The 17,054-nt window shown below is 39.8% G+C and overlaps 1 protein-coding gene across 1 annotated transcript; it reads right to left on the reverse strand.

Annotated features, from left to right (window-relative positions):
• Positions 1-11,626: 11,626 nt before the first annotated feature.
• LOC4346379 (transcription factor MYB44) lies at positions 11,627-13,212 on the reverse strand. The gene has a single exon (XM_015757104.3). The coding sequence runs from the start codon at positions 13,087-13,089 to the stop codon at positions 12,130-12,132; it is 960 nt and encodes a 319-aa protein (XP_015612590.1). The 5' UTR covers positions 13,090-13,212; the 3' UTR covers positions 11,627-12,129.
• Positions 13,213-17,054: the final 3,842 nt, after the last annotated feature.

The following is a 17,054-nucleotide window of genomic DNA, read 5'->3' on the forward strand; positions in this document are numbered from 1 at the left end:
CCCCTTCCTCCTTCCTTCCACAGATCCCCTCCTCCCCTCTTCCTCCCTTTCCATCCGGCAGGCAGGCGGCCGGTGGGGCCGCGCCCGGCAGGGCCGCGCTGTGCAGTGGCGAGCAGGCGGCCGGTGGGCCTGCGCGCGGCGGCGGGGCCACAAGCGGTAGGCACCGGCCGTGGCCGCAGGCGGCAGGCGCCGGCCGGGGCGGTCGGTAGCGGGCACGGGGCCGGCGGCCGATGGGACAGCACCGGGCGCCCTCTCCTCCTTTCTTATTTTTATATAATTTGTGATTATCTCAGTATAATTTGGTGATTCATTGCATGGATCTGATTTGTGATGTATTTGATTTGGAACACAACAATCCTAATTTGTGATTCATTTGTGATGTATTTGATTTGTGTGTAAAAATAACTTAAAGATTTGGGATGTGAATGATTTGGGATGTCACTTTTGATTTGGGGATTTAGGGTTTGATTTGGGGATATGCATCCCACTCGATTTGGGAGAAAATATAGGGATTAAAGAAAAAGAAAAGGGGATGAACGACTGCCGCTATTTTCTGTTTAGTCCGGTTGGTAACCGGGACTAAAGATCTATTTCTAGTCCCAGTTATTTCAACCGGGACTAAAAATGTGTATCTTTAGTCCCGGATTCCTTGTCCCAGTAGCATAACCGGGACAAAAAAAAAACAGTTGCCACCTGGTGGCAAAGATCAGTTGTGCAGTAGTGTAAAAGAAATTTCTGTTGTATGAGGGTGAATAAGAAAACCAAGAATAATAAGATAACCGAAACCGGAGCGCTAGCGAGGATTCAAGCCGAAGATGTGTGGCGAAGACCAAAGGGACGTAGCTGCGCTCCACACCCAAGAAGGCTGCATGGGCGAAAGCCATATGGCGAAAGCCATGTTGCGAAGCAACATGGACTTTGCTAGAGATGGATCTCGTCAGAAGACTGCGTGGGCGAAGGCTGTATGGCGAAAGCCATATCGCGAGGCACATGAGCTTCGCTAAGCCGGGCCTTGCCAGAGGAAGGCCCGGTGGGCTATCGTGCCATCGAGGGGCCCCTTCGCCATGACTGGGCCAAGTCCATTGACCCATTAGAAGCCCGTATATGTAAAAGACACAACGTGCCCTCAATAATGTCCCTGTCATAAGGGCAACCATGTAAATTCCCCTGTAAGCCCAAAACCTAAAAGAGGGGAGCCTGTAATAGGGTTATAAATAGCCCCCTAGGGCCATGTAATAGGGGATCCCTTAAAATATTTTACTGAGTAAAACAATTGTTTTTACTTCCAACTACTGTTGAGAGAACCATGTCATTCGACGTGACGCAATTGTCATTCGACAACAACAACCAATAACAACTGTCTCTTATTTAATTTCGCAATATATTTTCTCATATCAACGAATCACAATCATTTATCACTTAATTTCACTCTCTCTCGATGAAAAACTCCAAAACTGTATATTTTAGGCAAAATTTGTTAGAGCACACTCAAAATTTGTGCAATTAGATAGAAATACCGGCACCAAGAACATGGAACGGCTAGAAGACACTTAAAAAACATATAACTGAAGGACAAAAAAAAATTGTAGTATCCAGTTAGATGCAGCTGGGCACCCTAGGGCAATCTCATCCTTTTTTAAAATTTTCTCTCCCTATTTGACCTGTTTATTATAAAAAATAAAAAATAATATCTTCAGTATCATCTAGCACCAATTACGTCAATTTTGGATGTTGCTCGTATATTTTTTGGGAGACGAAGTAATAAAGATCCACACGAGCAACTGAACTTGTAACATTCTAGTCGTGTAGAATGAATTCGTAGTCTTTCTCTGGCGTGGCAAAAGCATGCATGCAACTATCGATGCCTCGCTTGTTTGATAAAATATACTACCCTATCAATTCTTAATAATTATCGATGCAATTCGTAGTATATGCAGTTTATAATTATCTATTGGTTCTCAGTTTGATAAAAATATACTCTATCAATTCTTAATGTATGACGTCATTAATTTTTAATGTAACGTCGATCATTCGTCCTTAAAAAAATATAAATATTACTTTTTTTATTTATTTTATCATCAAAGAAACTGTATAATATTAACTTAAACTTCTATATATTTATATTATTTTTTTATAAGGTGAAACATTATACAAACCATTGGCTGCGGAGACAATATGCAAACTGCAAAGACGGAGTCAGAGTGAGATAAGGACACCTACTAGTCGTAATCATAATTAGGATTAAGCAAAGCTAGCAGCGTGTTTGATGATGAGTCCATTTGTAGGTGGTCGCCGGTCAAAGGTGCATGACAACTAGTAGCACTCCGCGTACGTAACTAATAATAATTGTCCTCTCCTGAAAGCCAAAAAAGAAGTACTACTACTCCTACATAGGAGTACTAATAATTGCTTCGCTGCGTCATCCTTTGGATAGGCATGGCCACGAACAGAGGAACACTTCATTTAATTTTTCCATAATACTCTACAGAGTACTATACAGGTATACTCCCTCCGGTTTCATTTTAATTGACGTTTTAGAGAATAACACGGTCTACAAGATATATTTTTAATCTTATTTTTCTATTATAATATATATAATAAATAAATGCATGTTACTTTTATTATAGTATTTTAAAAGACAAATCTATTTCCTTTAAACTAAGTATGCTTAAGGATTATTACTGGCATGTGTTTTGCGTGAGATTGCAACCGTGTTCCTTATTCCGTCCTTTTGTCTTCACAGATGTAAGCTTCATTTTGCCTCATATAAGCCATTGTTCAATATACCCTCTTCAGTCACAAATATTTAATGTTGATAATTTTATTCCCGGCACGACTATAAAATAGAACAAGAATAATTTTGGTAAAATTAAGAAATACAATAAGAAGCTGGACAGCAATTAGAGGTTTAGAACACAAAACAATACCTATTACTATATGAGATTGACAAAACAATTGATGATTACTACTTCGTCCTAATTTGGTTTTAGGTAGTTGTATTTCATTACAGAGAAACTAATTAATATATAACCTTGTTTTTTTTTCGGTTTTACATAATACCACAATGTCCTTGTACAGCAGCAAAAATATGTGCGCACGTGGCGTGAGAAAGACGGAGAATGGAGACGGGTGGCCAACTGGCACGCAGCAAATTAAAATGGAAGAACACGTACGGCGCAAGAAAGCAAAGTCAAAAGGGCGCCGCGCGCGCGCCATGACAATGCATGGATCAATCTAGCAGCTACTGTTAGTGGTACATTAATTAACCGCGAATCCAATCAGCTCGCTGCATGCAGCTAGTGTTTTGTACTATGTTAATTGGATGCATGCTGTGCACAATCGTTAATTAGCATTTGTTCTTTTTAGAAATTTACTTCATTGCTGTTAATTTTTTTTATCAATCCCATATATTTGCTCATATATTTTCTCTTTGGGAACTTTGCATTTCAATTCAGTTGTACTCCCTCCATTCCAAATTGATCTACATATAGTTGTTTTGAGATTATTTCTAAATGATCTGTATATTTGTGTTCATTCATTAAGTCTATTCGTTATTTGTGCATTGGAGTAAATGAACATTGATATATGCATCCATGCACACAAGTATTTATAACCCACATGCAATATCTTGATTTGCTATTGGCTAGGAAATAGTGGGGATGGTGCATGCATTGAGTTTGTTGCTAGACCTCATAATAATCGGGGATGAGATTTCCATTCCCGTTGTGTCTTCTAGGTTGCATGAATTTTATTATTGACCACTTGCGCTTGAGGAGTTTCTTGCAGAGATTCTCCTTCATTCCGTGTTTATGAAGTCTGCTGAAGATCATTGCTATCATTGTTATACTCATCGATTTTCTCAACAAAAGGTGCAACGCCATTTGGTCCAGAATTACTAACTGGTGGTTCTACATTCTGAGACACAGTCTGGCCAAAAGGAATATTATTCTCTTGGATTTTTGTAACTGCAAAGTTAGCCCGAATTTCCTCAAGATTAAACTTCCTTTCCCGTGAGCTCTCCTGATCATTAATTTCTTAGAAGACAGCATGTTTAGTTTCTACAAACTTAGTGACATGGTTTGAACAATAAAATAGGTATATCTTATATCTTTCTAGATATCCGATGAAATGTCATCTCACTGTCTTCGGATCCAATTGGTTTCAATTGTAGATTAAATATTTTGGCTTCTGCACGATAGCCACACATATGTAAATAATTTAGAGTAGTTTTTCTTCTAGCCCACAACTCAGAAGGTGTATTAGGCATTGACTTATTATGCACCCTATTACGTATGTGTGTGGATATTTTTAGTGCATCAATCCATAACTTATTTGACAGACTAGAGTGGCTAAGCATACTTCACACCATATCCATGAGTGTACGGTTGTGTCTTTTGCTATTCCATTCTGCTGAGGTTCATGTTGTTGAAGATAGTGGTCAAACATACCATAAATTTGTTCAAATGGAGCATGTAACATCCGTGAATATAATGAATGAGTCAAAACATATCATTGATGTCAGTAGGAACGGTCCACAAACATCAATTTATAAAAGACTTGAGCTCGTACTGGCTCCTTTGTTGATTGTCTTGGTGAATTTTTCCTTAATACAATCCAAGCACCGTATGCGTTAGAAAAATCTAAGGAGAGGATTATCTCTTCCTCAATGAGACGTTCCATTCTCCACTAGAAATGTGACCTAAGCGACAATGCCACAATTTTTAAGACTTCTCAATTTTATCTTCACAGATTCACAATAGTCATAACTGAATCATCCAGAGTGAGTCGATAAAGCTTGTCTTGCTTGAAGGCAAGATCAATAAACCTATTATTAAACTCAATATAACATGTTCCTTTACTCAACTGAAAGTCACAGCGAGTGGTTGTCAACAATGTTCCTCTTAACAGAGGGAGCGGAAAAAGAACATCTAATAAATCGAAGCCGCCTGGAAGCTTAAGTTTGATCTCTCTAATGGCATTAACATCGATCTCAACTCCATCACTAGAAAACGCAATCTGAATCAAATTGTTTGGAAATTTTGGGAATTTCACTTTGTTTTATCCCAAAACTCCACTGATTGCTAAAAGATTTGCTTAAAAAACATTATTTTTTTTATCTAAAACCAAGAAAATGATGGCATCAAAATGGGACGATAGGAACATGTGGCAAAGCATCTGCTCTAATACCATAATGTTGTACTTTTGTACACTAATACATAATTTGCTTTTCCCAACATGATCACCCTGATACAGAATTTGGTGATGGTTAGCTGTTTTGAGATGCCATTGATGCTTTTTCTCTGCTTCTGCTTTGATTTTCTAGATTTAGAAGTTTAAGCTTGTGAGTTCAACTAACCCCGTCGTGTGACTCTAATCATTCGGGCTAGAGCTTAGGGTTTTTAGGGTTTGGCGAGAGGGCGAGTGTACCCTTCTCCAGTTACCTATTTCTTTTATGAGTAAGCTTGGGAGCTAAACCGAATTATCTTTGATTTTATTGATAAAAAACAAAATAACCCAGTGGCGGAGCCACATTCAACATTTGTGATGCACAGGATACCCCTAGATTCAAAATTTCTCCCTTAAAAACACTAAAATGTGCAATGTTATATTTTTTTTAGATTTTCAATGGTAATGCGCACCTTTGTTTGGACACTAGCTCCGCCCCTATAACAACCCCGTATCTTTTTCTTTCTTGCATGGGAGGGGAACGGGTGGATAGTTCTCTCCCCTAATTTTATCGGCACCACAGCGATACGATCGATCAACTAACAGCCTAAAGCACCATTTACATTTTTATTTAGTTTACGTAGAAAAAAAAATAAAATGTGATGTGAATTGATTCGGTCGTCCACACCACACATGGAGACGTGGTCAGGTGAAAAGGCATCTCCCCATGGAACAAATAAAAGAGAAGAGACAAAAACGACTACAGGGCCCCCGGGGTACGTAATTAACTGAAGCAAGCTAGCTTAGCATGATTGTTGACTTGTCCATTCCGTCACACGTCACATATATACTATACTAATCTAATCTAAACTAGCTTGAGAGGAGTGTTTAAATATTAATTTGGTGGGTAAGTCGTCGTGGTCAGCGACCGGTTCAAGTAGAAATCATATCCAACAGATCGATCGATCGATCGAGTACCAGCAGCAGGCAGATTCTGGACGCCCCAACAACACCATCGAACGGAAATGGTGATGGAGTGTAGTAGATTGATCTCGATCGCATGCATTGTTGTCTTGTGTTTGTGCATATGCACTAATGTAATAACGACACCATAACAGAAAAACGCCCTTTCTTAATTAAATCAGTCGGTTTCTCCTTTCCTTTTGATCAGCAACCAAGGGCTACGGCTTTGCTTGCTTCCTTTCCTTCTAGCTTGTTAGTTCATCACGTTTACTTCTCATGCTTCTCCTTTCACACTTGCCAAATTAAGCCTACATTTTATATATAAGCAAACCTTTCGATCTGTAGCCTACTTTTGTGACGCCCTAACAATAAGCCATGCATGACTTGTGCAACAACAATCGAACTGTCTTTCTTTCTTTGTCTCTCCTTAATTAGGTTTTACAAAATAATAAAGTGTGTTATTCCGAGTGATACCTTGTAATAACCAACAATAATTAAAAAGAATCTGCTTTTCAAGGGTATTGTTTTACTCGGCCTCTATATCCAACCGGATGTATGCAGCCTTTTTAAATTATTAACTTAGCCTCTCAAATAATCCTTTTTAATTTAGGAACTTAGCACCTCAAACAATCCAATCTGAGATTCGTTCATATAGAGAATTGATCTCAAAACTTTGGGGATACTTACATCACTGCAACCACTAGGCTTGCCGTCTGCTTGATCTCACTGTTTCATAGGAAGAAAAAGCTAAGAACATGTACTTACTCTTAAGTTCGGTTAATTATTCATCTCAACAAAAAGTTCGGTTAATTATATATTTTTAAAGACTATGGAATAGGACAACTGTGGCCTCTACATCTAAGGATGAGTTTGGATGTTGCTACTCTATTGTTTACCATGAGCACGATTTTTTAAATTGTTAAAAGTTACGTCCTTTTGCAAATACTTATCATAGATTTCTTTTAAAATTATATAAATTTATTTTTCAAACTTATAATTATTAATATACTAATGAATTGTTCTGTTTTACATGTCACTAAAAATCAAACTTCACTTTTAAACTCAAACTAAGATGTACATTGATGTTAAAACGAACCAAATCAGTTAAACACAAAAACTCCAATGCACATCAGACTTAGGTTGAGTTCTAAACAGCTATTCAACATAGCTATTTTCTCGTTCTCGTTAAACATGCTTCTTAAACTGTTAAACGATATGTTTTATGTAAAAGATATCAATATAAAAGTTCTTTTAAAGAATTAAATAAATTTAATTTTTACTTAGTATTTAAAAAATCACATGCTAATATTTATTTTGTTTCGCGTGCCAAAAGATACATGCCAAACCTTTGGTTCGAACAAATCCTTATATCAGCTGTCTACGTATCTAAAGATGCGTGTAAACAATATAACAGGATATATACTCTATAATATAAAAGGCAATTACCAGGTCAATAAACATAAAAATGTTGTGCTAATGCACGTTTAAGCTCGCTGGGCGGTCAAAGTCGATAAGAAGGGTTTATCGAAGAGTTAGTTAAGTAGTAATGAATTGTTGGGGTGTTTCGGTTGGGTGGTCGGGTCGCACGGTTGATGGATGAGGTTTGCCCACGACCGGCAATGATAAAACTGCTCCGGAAAACAACACCTAACCAACAAAATATCTGACGCCGACGATTCGACTTAGACCAGACTTTTTCCTGGAGTATATTACTTCACTTTGCTTCTGCACGCAAATTAGGACAAAATATATGCAACCAACCGTGCAACCTGCCTGCCCGCCCTCCCTGCGTCACGGCGTCACCTCACCAACGGAACAAACCGACACACAAGAGCCATACAAATACTCTACTTATTATAGTACTTACAGTACGATGGTTGGCAGCTACTATATTGTACGCTGTACCCGTATGTGCAGGCACAAACGGATATAATTCAGGCTGTGCCGTATACTACTAGCTAGTGTAACTACTGTTGCAGGAAATGGACCTGGTCAATACAGAAAAAATCAGTGAATCTTGGTCAAGGCTGCCTTTTTCTGGTATTTTCGCTTCTCGTTTGCTCGTTGGTTTATTAGTCGTGACCAAAATTTTAATTTTGAAACCTAATTTTATTTTATTCTAGTTTTTTTTATCGTGTTCTATTTCCAATATTGATTCTAAAACAAAATATTGTAAATTCTATATTTATAATATTTTATTTTAGAATTTATTTTTCATATTTCTATGGCTTATGCAACGTCCGTATATAAATTCTATGTTTTTCTACCATCAAATGATCGGTTCTATACCAGTGTGATTTCTACATAATGCCACACATAAAAGTTTCTCTCTGTTTTTATCATCACAGTACAAAGAGCCAATTTTACTATTGTATAGCAGTACCAACATAGGAATAATTTGGTGCCGGTGCCAGCCCCGAGCGACTAATAGCAATTTCCAGTGGCCCACCTTCATTTTCTCAGGCATGGGCAACAGTTGGCGGTTGAGACGCAATGGAAAAACCTAGACGGCTGATCGACTTACTTGGATCCGCCGCTAGAGTATTTAATAGATTAACGGGGTAAATTAAGGATTGACTTGTGGCGATGCCAAAAGAAGGGATTTGTTTGTGGAATGTCATTTCATAGAACTCAGGTTTATAAAAAAATAAATTATATGAATTGATAACTAATTAATGGTATTTATTTTCTTAAAAAATTGAGGTTTACAACAAAAGGTATACTTTAATTTCAAGCATGTCGTCTTTACTTTTTTTTTAACTTGTCTTCGTGGTTAGCGTGGCAAGAACAACCAAGCCAAGAGCCAACCCAAGGAGTTAGCTACAAATTATTATGGTCCTACAAGAGCAGGGGACCTGAGAAAGTGATTAGTGCGAGTACGTGGCCACTTAATAATTAAGGTAGTCCGGCTGGCTGGCAGGATGCGGCGTGCACGCGGTTTGCATAGCATATCAACTAGCCCTACCGTGCATATATAATACCCTACCAAACAAACTACACGACGACGACGACGACGACGACGACGACGACTATATACAAACATATATAGTTTGTTTCGCTGCTTTAACACGAGGGGGCTGTGCTTTCATTCTGTTTCAGCTTCCATCTTTCCGGGGGGACGCCAATAATGGACTCCAGATTCCAGTTTGTGATGCACTTGATGCCTACCAGGAGGCAGCCTCCCTTTCTTCTCACATGCTCTATCCGTTTTAAAATGTTTGACGCCGTTAGCTTTTTAAAGTACGTGTTTGACTATTCGTCTTATTTAAAAAATTTAAGTAATTATTTTTTTTTCATATCATTTAATTTATTGTTAAATATACTTTCATGTACACATATAGTTTTACATATTTCATAACTTTTTTTTAATAAGACGAACGGTCAAACATGTGCTAAAAAGTTAACGGTGTCAAACATTTTGAAATGGAGCGAGTATATATAGATATATAGAACTGCATACTGGAGTACTACTAGTTGTGTTTGTTACGTGGAGTAGCTTTTGAGCCTCTCTTCGATCGATTGAGGTCGATTTTTTTTATGTTAACTCACAAGATAGTGCCAATTTCACTGAATAGAACAGGAGAAAAAACTGTACAGTGTTTACGAAATATTTAAAAAAAGGAGAAAAGCCACCGTTTAAGGTTTCACCTTCATATATACTTCTTGTAAGCCATCGTTCGGTGTTGTAACCTCACCCCGATATAGTGAAGATATATTACTGGCTGGCGCCCGTAATTTTCTCTCTCCTATTTTGGGAAATAATGGTTTCTATGAAAAATAACAGTAGGATTTTTGAACCAGAGTACCTCAAATTTAATGGATGAAAAAATATAGGAAAGAAACAGAAAGGAAAAAAAATGTGTGAGCCGAGTGCTACGTAAACGACTCTTGAAATGGAGCATAAGAAAACAAAGAAAACAGAAGAGAAATGGTTACATAGAATTTTTTTTAAGAGGTTCGAGCTCATGTTGGAAATCATCCGTAATCTCTATAATTTTTAAAAATACTAGATTTTTGAATGGTTATTCTATCGCTCCAAATGAACGTGTAGGAAAATATTTCATAGGATTTGAACCCTACAATATATAGTTGGTTTCTCTTAGGAGCTTCAAATATAATTGTGAATACGGGTAAGCTTATTGCATTTTATTGTTGGTTTCTCTTTAGTTGTATGAATGGTTAATAAAATTGAAAACCAATCATTTTGGCTGCTTTTCGGCTCCGATGGCCTCGTCCGGGGGGGGGGGGGGGGGGGAGGTAGTCGGGTCTCTCCCGGTCTCGGGTTCACCCCGTTCTTTGTGTAGCTCAAGAGGATAGTTGGCGCTCAACTCTTCTTGTCTCAGCTTGACGGACATGGTGGACCGCATCGGCGTTCATGCTAACGCCGTCTTCCTATCCGATGATTACTAATATTTTATAGGATTTGAACCCTACAATAGTTTTCCAAAATTTTGTTTTTTTCTCTCTTAGGAGCTCTAAATCTAATTGTGAATACGGGTGAGCTTACTACTTTTCGTAGTTAGTTTCTCTTTAGTTCTATGCACGGTTAAGAAAACTGATAAGATTGAAAACCAATCGTTTTGTCTAGTTTTCGCTCCGATGGCCTCCCAGTCATGGTGGGAGGGGGGGTTCGGATGCTAGAGATAGGTTTATGTTTAGTCGGGTCTCTCCTGTTCTCGGATTCATCCCATTCTTTGTATAGCTTAAGAGAGTCGTTGGCGCTCAACTCTTCTTTTCTCAGCTTGACGGACATGGTGGACCTCATTAGCGTTCTTGCTAACATTGTCTTCTTGTCCGATGAATACTGTCTTCACCTCCAACGCGTTCAGTTGGGAGTTTTGTCGTTTTGCATTTGGTTGAGGCCTTGTCCTGTAGTTGCGCCGGCTGTTTGCTCCATCTCCGGCGAGTCATCGATCCGCATTTACAGTGGCCGTCTGCTTTGTCTCCGACGGAGAGGTTCTTGGCTCTACCCATTGCAGCTAACCAAGATTAATAAAACATGAATTAAAAAAAAAGCTGATTTTCGAGTTATTGAATTTTATCGGTTTTCGCCTGGCTTTCAGTAAACCGGTGGCCGATTGTAGCGCGGTTTTCAATTATAAAATTGGAAGATAAACCCTGGATGAAATGGCTCAATTTTTTTTGTTACCATGAAGAGTTCGCAACTGATCTTGTCTCTCCAGTAAAAGAAGAGGTAGGAAGGTTGAGGAGAGGAAGTGCACAACAGGCAGGCAGTTAGCTGTCGCTCGCCCATCCTCCACTCGGATCCCCACCCCACGTAGGAGTAGGACTACTACTCCTGCCGCTGCCAGTCCACCATACTAATTCCGTTTCGTCCTTGCTTCTTGTCCCCATTCGACAATCCTTAGGAGTACTAACTGCCACTCATCACTTGAAAAGAAAAACCAACACCAAACAAAAATCCACATCCACCCAAGACTACCACACACAAGTTTGGCGAGAATTCAAAGATGCATCTCACAGACAACACAAGAGCTAGCAATTCTCTTCACTGATGCATTCTGAATTTTCACTGATCAGCTCTCTTTTTTCTTTTTCCTCTTATAAGTATATACAAAAAGAACTTTGAACTAGCTAGCTAAGCTAAGCTAGTGGGTGGTGCCACGGTGGTGGTGCTGATTGTGGCACAGCAGCACACACTCTGCTTATTTTGGTTTGGTATTAGTTCCTCCAGACAGGCAGACACAGCTCCTTGTTGTTGCTTCATCTCCTCTCTCTCTGGAGAACTCTACTAGTGACAACTTCAACTTGGATTGGAGGAGTAAAAATTGAAGAGAAAAAAAAATTAAAACTAGACAAGGAATTATTGGGGAAGAAGAAGACTATAGCAGAATAGAAAAGGAGGATCCAAACGTTGATGGTCGTCGTCTCTTCACTTGCCGCGCCGGCGCCTCTGCTTCTTGCTCTGCTTTCTTGCTTGCAGTGCATCAATCTGAGCTTGATTACTCGATCATTCCGTATGCTGCTGCGGCTGGTTGATTACTCGATCTTGGCCATGCCCATGATGCGGCTGGCGGCGCGCACGCCGTTGTCGGGCGACGACCGAGGATCCACGGCGGCGGAGCCGGACATGTAATTCCGGACCTCGATCCGGATCATCTCCTGCATCATGGCCAAGAACTCCGCGCTGAACGGCGCCGATGGGCGCGGCGGCGGTGGGGGCTGCAGCTGGAACGGCATCTGAGGCGGCTCTTGGCGTACACAAGATGGTGTTGGTGGCGGCATCTGAGACGGTGGAGGCGGCTGCAACTGTACCGCAGGCTCCGACGGGGTGGAGGGATCGGGGTGTGGGTGATCCAGGCCGGGAAGGGAGAGAGAGAGGGAGAGCGAGGTCGCCGGAGGCGGCGGGGGAGGAGGAGGAGGGACGACGACCCCGCCGGCCCTCGCGACCGGGCGGTAGACGTGCTGAGGGAGGAGGAGGTGTGGGGGTGAGGAGGGCATCTGGGAGGGGAGGCTATGGTGGCTGGAGTCGCTGAGGTCGGAGCCGGAGGGGCTCCCGGGGGCGGCGGCGGAGGAGAGCGTCGGGTGGCCGTCGCTGGTTGTCCGCTTGAGAGGGCGGAGGTCGTCGGCGAGGAGAGAAGAGTGGTGCTTGCGCTTGAGGGTGGAGTTCCAGTGGTTCTTGATGGCGTTGTCGGTGCGGCCGGCGAGGAGCCTGGCGATGGTGGCCCACTTGTTGCCGAAGCGGGCGTGGGCGCGGAGGATGGTGTCGTCCTCCTCGGGAGTGAAGGGCCGGTGCTCCACCTGCGGCGACAGCTGGTTGCACCACCGCAGCCGGCACGACTTCCCCGACCTCCCCGGGATGGACTTGCTTATCAGCGACCAGTTGCGCGCCCCGTGCCGCCCCACCAGCCGCTGCAGCGCCTCGTCCTCCTCCGGACTCCACGGCCCCTTTATCCTATCCACATCCCCTCCCCCTCCTCTCCGACAAGACGCCATCATCCTCCCTCACCGATCAATCTCCTCTCCTCTTCTCTATGTGTACTAGTATCTCCTCTCTACAAGTGCTATCTTATATGCTATGCTAGTGTGAATGCGTGAATGGAGGCGGAGCTAAATTAAGTCAGGGGAGAGGAGGGGGAGAAGAAGGGGCCTCTATATAAAGGAAGGAAGGATGACAAGAAGGCCTTTCCTTTGGTTTGTTGTGCTGTTCGATCCATCTCTTCTTTGTTCAGTTAAGATTGGAAGTGGGGTTGAGTTGGGTACAGCTGGCGAGGGGGACACGCGGCACCAGATGCAGCGCCCGTTTAAACTTCTTTCCTCACGTTGCGTTTTGCTGAAATGACCAGGGTGCCCTCCACCCTCTCTTCCTTCCCGGGCTGGGGTGTGGGTTGTGTCAGTGTTGGTTGGTCGGTCGGTTGGGCCGTCTCGTGGTTTCAGTTTGCTCCGCTCAGCCAGCGGGTAGGGAACCCAACTCACCGCTCAACACTCAACCGTGTTTTTGCTCTCGCCTTTCGCTTTCTACAAGTTATATGCTCTACAAATATATACTAGCAAATATATTATTTTTCTCAAAAAGACGAGAAATTGAGAAAAATTCACCTTGTCACGTCGAATGTTTAGCTCTGGTACATACAATCTTGTTCAATTGTGGATATTAATTTTGTGTCTTTTTCGACTACATTGTAAATAAATCTAGTTGCATGCATTTGATTCTAAATAAGCCATTCCATGCTTGCTATGTAATCCTCCTATGTAAAAATACATCATGCTTCACGAAAGCATGAATCTTAAAAATATCATCACAACAAATAATGTATGACCCATAGCATAATCCCTTCTATCACAATAAACCTGGCATGTCGATCAGCACTTCTTTTCCCATTCATGACAATGCTAAGGTTGTGTTCTTCTCTCAACATTCCCAATCTTTCCTCTCTCGTTTTTCCGCGCTCACACTTTCCAAACTATTTAACGGTGTGCTTTTTTTTTAAAAAAAAAGAAATTCTATAGCCAAATTGCTTTAAAAAATTATATTAATCTCCATTCTTAAGTTTTTTAGATAATACTTTATTAATTATGCACTAATCATTTGCTTGGTTGCCTCTGAACTCATCCTAACTCTTTGTTGGTAAAGAGGATAATATATATATAGTCTATGACAACATTGTTTCCAAGTTTTCAATAACTATCGGTGTTAACTAGGAGTACTACTTTGATCGTACATTACTTCTGAATGATTATATTATAATGAACTACAATTGAATGGTTATACTTATTAATATGCCATAATATAATATATTTTCAAGTATTTATAAATCGTTAATAGAAAAATAAGACGAGTGATCAAAATTCTCTCTTTTGTCTGTCAATTTCCCAAATTCTCCCACACCTTACCAATTCGAGCCGACTTGAATTGCTCGAAATTGACGAATATATCATCTGTGCTCGGCTCTACTGAGAAGCTTTAGGAATTGTGATATTGATGGAATAATCCAAGCTTAGCCTTTGTTATTAGAGGAGATTAAAAAGACTAAAGGAGAGTACGTGTAAGTGCGTATATATATTTCGTGATGGATCGATCGTTCCCAAGGCAAGGCAGCTACGGGCCACCTTCCGGTTGTTTCCTAGTCACCACTGCCTGCCTCTACGACGACTCTCCTCCATTTCGTGCTCTGCTTGCCTAATTTCTTCCCTTAGTTGTTACTCGTTATTCGTTGGAGAAGTGTCTACAAATATATATATATATATATGTACCCATCCATTCTCAACTGCATCCGCGTGTGTCACTGTGTGTGCGTGCATAATCATCTGTATATATATATATATATATGATAAATTGATAATTTGCTCCATTGCCAACCGATGAATCGATCGATCGAGACAGCATAACACCGTTGGATCGTTTTCTTCTCTTCACTTTTTGTTGCTAGCTACTACTAGTTAGCTATAGCTAGCTTGCACTTTCAAATTGATCCATTGCATTGGTAGCTCATGGGTCTCGCTCTGCCGCGCGCTTCCGTTGGAGTGTATCAAATATTTGAGTGTTTAACTAACGCATCCACTCATTTGGTGCCGTCGTCATCTGATCTCTTACATTCTGCCTACCCATGTTAGTTTAAAGATAGCTACACATTAATGTCTGTCTATGTATACCTGTTAACCGACCTTGGTTTAATTAATTATCTGATGATCTAGATTTTGAGCTAGGTTGTTATTCCCTAATATGTCTATACTCTATAATTTGTGTGAATTCATATTATACTAGCCAATGGTGTCGCGCATTTGCGTGACTATGGCCTCGTCTCTACCATTTCTTGATTTATGAGGGGCGACCAATATTATGATGATGATAATAAATAATTAAGACTGAATTTCATAAAACTATAATTATTTGGTGTATCACTTTATTACAATTTTAGGTTGGTGTTTCACAAAACTGCATCTGCAGCAAACAATTTTTTTATTCAAAAACAATTGTATCCCGTGTATGACATATATATGGGTCCAACTTGGGTACGAGCATTCATATAAGTATGGCAGGTGGATCCAAAATTGTTAGACAAACAAAGTTGCAACATTCTGAAATGATGAGCTAAATTTGCTAAAATTTACAAAATAAATGTGGCTTTCTAAAATTTATTAGATAATTAACCCTTGCATGCTCAACTTCTAAACTTTATTAGAAATCTTATATTCATATATTAAACAAAAATTATCTTAAATATTAGAAATATTGAAAAACTTAGATTTAATTTCATTTTTAACACACACAATTTTAGGTAACTTCAAATTTACAGTGTTTTGAATGACTCAATTGATCAAATAACTAAGTAGATTTGGAATTTTTTTTAGACAAAATAGATTTGGAATTTGTGACAAATTAGATATATTGGACTGTCCTCCTGCGAGAGCCTCGCACATTCAACGTTCCAAGACAAAGCATATTTGGAGTCTGCATAGTACCACGTAATATATATGTTCCAAAAATAAATATTTCTTGAATTCAAATCTTGTTTCACAATATATATATATATGTATTTCTACCATAATTCACACTACTACTTGTCTCATCAACCATTTTTTATTTCTTTTTTTCCCATCCTGCCTCTAACCACCCTCCAACCCTGACTATTCTAGCTTCATTGAAAAATTCTTTCAATCATTTTCATTTAGTATTGAAATCCCTTTTTCTGAATCCTAACCGTTAAACAATCTAAAAATACTTATATTTTGGAACTAGTGGAGGTTTGATTTCGTTTGGCCTCACTTGTTTCCTAGATGTGCGGTAGGCTGTGGCGTAAGTTGTTAGTCGAGATTAGATGTTGGAGAGTTCGGTTTTATGGTATCTCAAGATGGTGACGTAGGTAGTGAGAGGAATATATATTAGAGCTTTTTTTAAGTAATTTCCACCAGTGGTACACAAACTCGAGATGTGGGTTCAATCAAGTACATGAATATGTAAAACTTCCTTTACAGTGTAAAAATTTGTGTAGTGTGTGCGAACAAAGGCGAAAACGGTAGGTGGGAGCTGATTAGGATGCCACACGCGCACACTGGCAAGAGCATTACACATGTTATGTTTTTAAATAACTAGATGTACTGGATTTCTCTTTTATCTTTTATATATTTCTGTCCCTATATATTTCTATTAATAAACATATTTCTAACTTATATGCTGATTAGGATGTTACATATATGCATACATGCCCTGCATATTTCTTTTTATAAACATGTTTCTGATTTGAATATTAATTGATTAGGATGCTACGTTTGATACATTATTGTTGAACCATCCATAAAGTACTTTTACTGTGCATAGAAATATGTCTATAAAATAAAATATGTAGGAATAGAAGTGTACAAAAGATAAACATAAATCCAATACATAGAGTTATTTTCAAATATAATGTGCCTAATGCCCTATCAGCGTACGTGTGGCATCCTACTCAATGTCGTATCATTTT

Source organism: Oryza sativa, chromosome 9 (assembly GCF_034140825.1).
Source record: "Oryza sativa Japonica Group chromosome 9, ASM3414082v1".
Taxonomy (NCBI): Eukaryota; Viridiplantae; Streptophyta; class Magnoliopsida; order Poales; family Poaceae; genus Oryza; species Oryza sativa.